The following is a 6457-nucleotide window of genomic DNA, read 5'->3' as shown; positions in this document are numbered from 1 at the left end:
CCGGATCCAAGCGCGCCGAGCCACCAGGCCACCTCTCCCCCTTGTGCTTCCGGGAGCCGTCGCGAGCGAGTGCGCCTGCGCAACGGCCACTCCGCGCGCCTCACCGCTGTCCTCGCGCCGGCCGGCTGCCCGAAGGTTCCTGCTGCGCTTCCCGCCCGGCGTCTCGGCTCGGCGGCGCACCGGCGTGCGGCATGTCACGGCGACGGCACAGCGACGAGAACGATGGTGAGTGCCCTGGGCCCGGCCGCCGAGGCCGCGCCCAGGAGGGGTCGAGCTTTGGCTTCTTTGGTCTTCGGGTCTCGAGCGAAGGGATGGGAAGCCCTTACCCTCGGGAGCGTTCGGGGAGCCGCGGAGAGAAGCGGGTGGTACAGCGAGAGTGTGGCCGGGCGACTTCTGAAAAGCCCCTGCTTCTCCCCGCCCCACCTCCTTCAGTCGTTGGCCGAGGAGCGGCCTGGTGGACCCCTGGTCTCTAAGGACTCTTCAAGATTTGGCCCTTAGCACCGCCGAGCAGGGAAGTACACCTGTGTCTGTTCCGCCGCCTCTTAGGGATAGTGACAGGGACCCACTCATCCCCGTGTCTCGTTTTGACCCTCAAACTGTACCTAAAAAGGGCTCTCAGAAGACGAGAGACCTGATGAATCGCAATCTGAGCTCTGTCCTGTATCGGTCATCCGTCGTTTTGCCTTTTTTCAAGCGGCAGGGAAAGAAATCGGTTTCTTATCCACACCCAAGAGGTCTCTAAAAAAAAAAGATGTACGTAGGTTGTTGTGTTAGATTTTGAACTGGCCGTAAGCATATTTCCCTCGTGTAAGAAAAAGTGCCGGAAGACTAACTGGAGAGCTCGTAGAGATTTAGATCTAAATTCCCATCTCCATTTGCATGGTTGGGCTCATGGGGATCATGGAGTTGCCATCATAAAAACCAAGAATAATTTTGCTAGTTAAAAATAGAAAAGTTGCTTACATTACAAAAATCAGTCAAGAACACACATCCAAAAAAAGAAAAACTAACAGTAATTCTGTTATTCATATTTTAGGGTATTGTTCTTTGAAAAGATTGTAGTGTAGTGGTTAAGAGGCCAGACTTTGGGATCAGAGGGCTTAAGTTCAAAGCTGGACCCTGCCATTTACTTTGTGATCTTGCCCAGGTTATATCACCTCTTTAAACCTTAGTCTGTAATACAGAAGTAATGATACATACCTCTTGGTTTTGTGAGGATTAAATGAGGTAACACGTGTGACTAATTGCGCATGATGGTGTGTATTTTATCACCTGTTAATGCTTACGAGGTGATAAACATTGGCAGATGTCGACAATGTAAGAAAAAGTACAGAACAAAACATTTGAGTTAATTTTCTCCACTAACATTTTTCTCTCCTTGAATGTTGGGGCACTTTGGGGTAGAAGCAGAATCCCACTAATTTAGTTTTAACAGTGAAATATCAGATTTCTGCTAGGACATGGCTTGAGAGGATATTCTAGTTCAGCCTTCTCATCTGACACCTAAGGGTCTAAAATTTTAGTGTAATTAACATGGAGACACGATTAGCAGTGCCCAGACACCAGTGAAAAAAAGTCCAAGGTTCTTGTCACTACACAGGTATTACTATGCTGCATGCTTTGATTTTTTTTTTTTTTAAACACAGGAGGCTTCTTGTATAATGTACATACAGGGCACAGAAAATAGTTTTCAGGTGCTTTGCCTTTGATTAATTAAAAACTTAATCTCCTAGAAGTCATCACTTGGGGTTTGGAGAAGTTGAGGCTTTTAAAGTTCTTCCCATTTTCTTTGCTCTTCTCAGGCTTTCTCTACTCTTCTTCTTCTAGGGCATCCCTAAAGGGAGAGAAAATGTTTCCAAGGGGCAGCCTGGAGAATGGATGTGAATATGTAGAAAAACAACTTTGGCTTTGGTTATTGGGATGCTGGCATAACTTTCTTAGGAGTTAGCTTCTGGCAGCTAAATCACTGTCCATTCGGGTCTTGCTGCAGGAACCTCAGAATAAATATATAAAGACAAAGCAAAATAAAATAAGGAGTTAATTAACCAGAGTTTACTATGAATAATTTAGTAGTCGAGGGGCAGTTTATAGTCCCTCTTAGATACTACACCAAGTCTGAAACTTTCATAAATTACAAAAGTTTGGGTAATGATCAGCTAGGGTTTATCCTAAATGGTGATCTGAATCAAATATTTTAGATACTTTTCTTTTGGTTAAGCATCTACTAATTTTTTTTTAAATCAGAAATATTGGAAGCTTAAATACTGCAGAAAGCTATTTTAAAATAGGCTGAATTATTATTGTTGTATTAAATAGATGCATCTGAGCATTTCTGTATTATTGTCAGCTCTTATCAGTCACTGACTGCCATGGCTTTACATATGCCTGACTAGATATAATAATTTATTCAACAAATATTTAACAGTGCCAGGCACAGTTCTAACTACTGACAGTACAGCAGTGGACAATATAAAGATTCCCTTTTACAGGCAGAAAACAATCAAGTAAATATAGTGTATGATATGGTGTTAAGTGCTATGGAGAAAAAGAAAACTGGGTAAAGAGAGTAGAGGCTGCTGTCGAGGAGTTGCCATTTTGTATTGGTTGGTCAGGGAAGGCCTCACTGAGAATCACATCTGATCAAAGACCTGCAGGAGGTGAGGGGGCAAACCAGATGGCAGTGTGGGGGAAACGCAGTAGTCTAAGCAAAGGGAGCCTCAAGTGCAAAGGCTTTAAGGCTAGAGTATTCCTATCATCCTCAAACAGCAAGGAGGCCAGTGTTGCTGTAGCAGAGTGAGTGAGGGGGAGAGTTGTAGGAGATAAGATCGGAAGGGTAGCAGAGGATCAGCTCACAGAGGGCAATTTTAAAATTGTATCTCTGTGCTGAGACTAGAGTGTCCTTGATCCAAGGAGATAAGTTCCGGAAGCTATACCAATGAAGTTCACCTAGAGATGGATTTACAGACAAGGAAAGGAAAGTCCTAAATGGAAATTAATGTGTATGGATACCGGTCCAGTGCTAAATCTAACTCATTTCTTAGACTCTTTTTAAGAATGTCTCTGAAGCTTTTCAGTTATTTTGGATATGCATACAATAGCTGTTCAATATATTGCTTTGTTCTTTTAAGAAAGTTTTTAGATTGTCCATAATCTTGGCCAAAACCCCATATTAGTCCCTTTTAAGCTACTTAGAATTAGGTCCTTACCTTTTAGACAGTGACTGTTCTTTTACCTAACTATAGAAAATAAAATGAATAGAAGTGAAGGGGTTTGTTTTTCTGATGAAAAGTATACTTTGTTTCAGAAGTGATGGTTACTTCTTTAAATCTGCAGGATCAAGGTGCTTTACTTTTCCCTTTTCCCTTGTTGTTTTTGTTACTTTCTCTTTTACAGAGTTGGTTTTTGTTTCCACTTTGTGGGTCTAAAATTTTTTATAGTAGGTATAATTCTAAATAAGGATGTAAGATGTGTATGTAGTACACTGTATCCACAAAGAATAAGGATCACCTTACAGGCGAAAAATTATTTGGTGTATTAAGATTCTTTCTGATGGGTTTGAAAAATTATTTGGTGTATTAAGATTCTTTCTGATGGGTTTTTTGTTGGTTTTTTTATTTGGCTGCATTGGATCTTCATTGCTGAGCGTGGGCTTTCTCTAGCTGCGGTGCGTGGGCTTCTCTCGTTGCAGAGCACAGGCCCTAGGCGCACAGGCTTCAGTAGCTGTGGCACAAGGGCTCAGTAGTTGTGGCTCGCGGGCTCTAGAGTGCAGGCTCAGTAATTGTGGCACACGGGCTTAGTTGCAGTCTTCCCAGACCAGGGATCGAACCCGTGTCCCCTGCATTGGCAGGCGGATTCTTAACCACTGTGCTACCAGGGAAGTCCCTTTCTGATGGGTTTTAATAGAGACTTGCTTCCCTCTTTCGTACTAGGCAAGGGTGTCAGAACGAAGTGCTAATGTGTAGCTTTAATTTACATTGTAAAACTTCTACTTAGTTAACATGTTAATATAAAATCTGTTGTTGTTTTGGGAGCTACCTTAGATATGCTTTCTTGAGGGTAGGTGAAAACATTCAGCTCATTCCCAAAATTTTATTCTTCATTAAAGTGCTTTATTCTACTTCCCCATGCTCTTGCCCACATTCTCTTCAGTTCAGTATCCTGTTACTGTGCATGAGTTCACATTGTGTCTGTATGTCCCCCTCCCACCCCTCTTTATATTCTCTCCAATATCAGGTGAGTGTGGGGCATCTCTTACTTAATACTTTCTGCCTCTTCTCATTTTCCAAGCATGGTAAAAATGAGAAGAAGAAGAGAAAAGAAGAGTTGCACTTCAGAGATAGGACTGTATACTGTATTTTCTAGTTCTTCAGAAATCCTACCTTCTCTCCCCACAGCAGTATTTTCTTCTTTTCAGTCTTACAAGAAGGCCTAGGAGGGTTGCTTTAAAGACCGGGGTATGTTTCTAAACTGATTTGAGAACAAGCCAGCTGGATGGTTAATTTAGAGAGGGTGTGGAGGTGGGATGTGGGATAAAGGGTTGGCAAAGTAGATGGGCCAGAAAGAAAGGAACAATGGTTAAAGTTTTAAAAAAAAAACTGCTCTCATTTGGCTAGTTTTTTAGCATCTGCATTCTCCCAACCTTACCAGAATCTGGTTCTGAAGAACATTTAGTATAGTCTGCTTTCTAGAACAGAGTTTCTCAACGTCAGCACTACTGCCATTTTGGGCTGGATTATTCTTTGTTGTTGGGAGTTGTCCTATGCCATGTGGTATGTTTAGTAGAATCTCTGGCCCCTGCCCACTGGATGCCAGAGTTGTGACAACTAAAAATGTCTCCAGAGATTGCCAAGTGGCTCCTGGGGGACAAAAATCCAACCCAGTTGAGAACCACTGCTCTTGGAGAAGGCTATTTTAATGTCCTGGCTGATAGCTTATATAAACATTGCATCAAATATGTCATTTTTTTCAATGAATGAATCCTGGAAATAGAAGTCCTTTGTGTCGAATTTGGCTCTTGGGGTGGTGGAACCTTTATAGAGATCCTGTGACTTCAGTTTAATGTATATTTGAGAATCAAGGTCACTGATCCCACAATACCACACATGTCCACAACTTTACACGGACACATATCTCCAGGAATACATCACAGCTGTCATGCTGCATGTGTATTATATTTTTTATGGCATTATCCCTTCAAAACTATCCCTTCAAAATTCAGTGGTTATTTAAACCAGATCCTAATGATAACTAAGGGGCTGGGGGGGTGGTCAAAGCACACAGTGCTTTGCCCTATGGCCTTTTATAATACTTTGTTTGGTCCTATCTAGATAGTCATAGATTGGTTTTATTCAGCTTGAGTTCAGGTGGTAGGTACCTGAAGATCATTTCAGACATTGGAAAAATTTTTAACACCCCAAGCTTAGAATAGCCAAGTGCTGTGTTTTATGAAAATCATTGTTATTTTTCAAGCCAAATGTTCCAGTGGCAAGTAAGTAATTATGAACTCTGTAAAAATGGTTCAGTTCCTTTGGCTGTACAAGTCTGGAGAAGATTAAAAGTATAACTTGCTACTGGGTAACCCTATATCTGCAGATTTTCATTATTAATACAGATCTCCAACACAGTTACAGATTATTGCTTCCTTGTTCACATGCCATCCTAATAATCTAATTGGTGGAAGTTAAAAATTGAATTATACTGGGAGACTAGCCAACATTGTGTGTAGCAACAGCATCATGTTCCGTATTTAACACCTTATTTGAAATTTTTTCAGCCTTATGTTAGTCCACAAAAGGATATAAGGTGGGTATGTTGAGGTTTTAAACAAAATGTTGGTAGTAAGAGATCACTTACAGCAAGACCGAACAATAGACAGTCCAGTGCTTAAGTATGATTTGTAGCACAGCTTCATTCAAATTGAATTCTTCAGCAACCAAAAGGACAGATAGATGACTGGTAATGATTTCAGAATGGTAGTTTTTGTTTGTTTGCACAACTCTGAATGACACTGTTTTTGAACATAATAGCATCAGTAAAGTACGGAACCAAGAGCTGGTTAAAGCAGGAAACCATAAAACATATACCTTTTCCCCACCGATTGTTTGATATAGTATTCAGGACTTTTCTTTGAGTATGTCTGCTGATTGTAATTCTCATTGTTTGGGATGAACTAGACCCTAGTGCTGCAAGGTCTATAGAACCAAAACCGTTAATCGAAGAGTTACGAGCTCAGACATTTGTAAAAACTAGTGAGGAATCCTAATGTTTTATGCTCCCTTTCCCATCTTTTGAAGTTTTCCTCTTCATACCTTTCTTTTTTAAAAGCTTTTTTTCCCCTAATCAAGTCTTTCCACAGCATTCAACTTGGTTTTTACACCCATATTTCATCAGTTTACATAATTTTCATTATTAAAATAATGAGTACTACTGGCACCGACAGGTTTTAGGAACAAGTGAC

General features: G+C 41.2%; 1 protein-coding gene across 1 annotated transcript in view; it reads left to right on the top strand.

Annotated features, from left to right (window-relative positions):
- The first annotated feature begins 95 nt into the window (after positions 1-95).
- The window catches only part of NCBP1 (nuclear cap binding protein subunit 1), a 41041-nt gene continuing 34679 nt past the window's right edge, over positions 96-6457 (top strand). The window contains exon 1 of the mRNA XM_082468628.1: positions 96-225. Coding sequence (XP_082324754.1) covers positions 192-225 — 34 coding nt within the window. The 5' untranslated portion in view covers positions 96-191. The remainder of the gene's footprint in view (positions 226-6457) is intronic.

The sequence above is a fragment of the Balaenoptera physalus genome (genome assembly GCF_965194825.1).
Source record: "Balaenoptera physalus genome assembly, chromosome: 7".
Taxonomy (NCBI): Eukaryota; Metazoa; Chordata; class Mammalia; order Artiodactyla; family Balaenopteridae; genus Balaenoptera; species Balaenoptera physalus.
The sequence above is the reverse complement of the archived record's forward strand: the minus strand, read 5'-3'. Positions and strand labels throughout refer to the sequence as shown.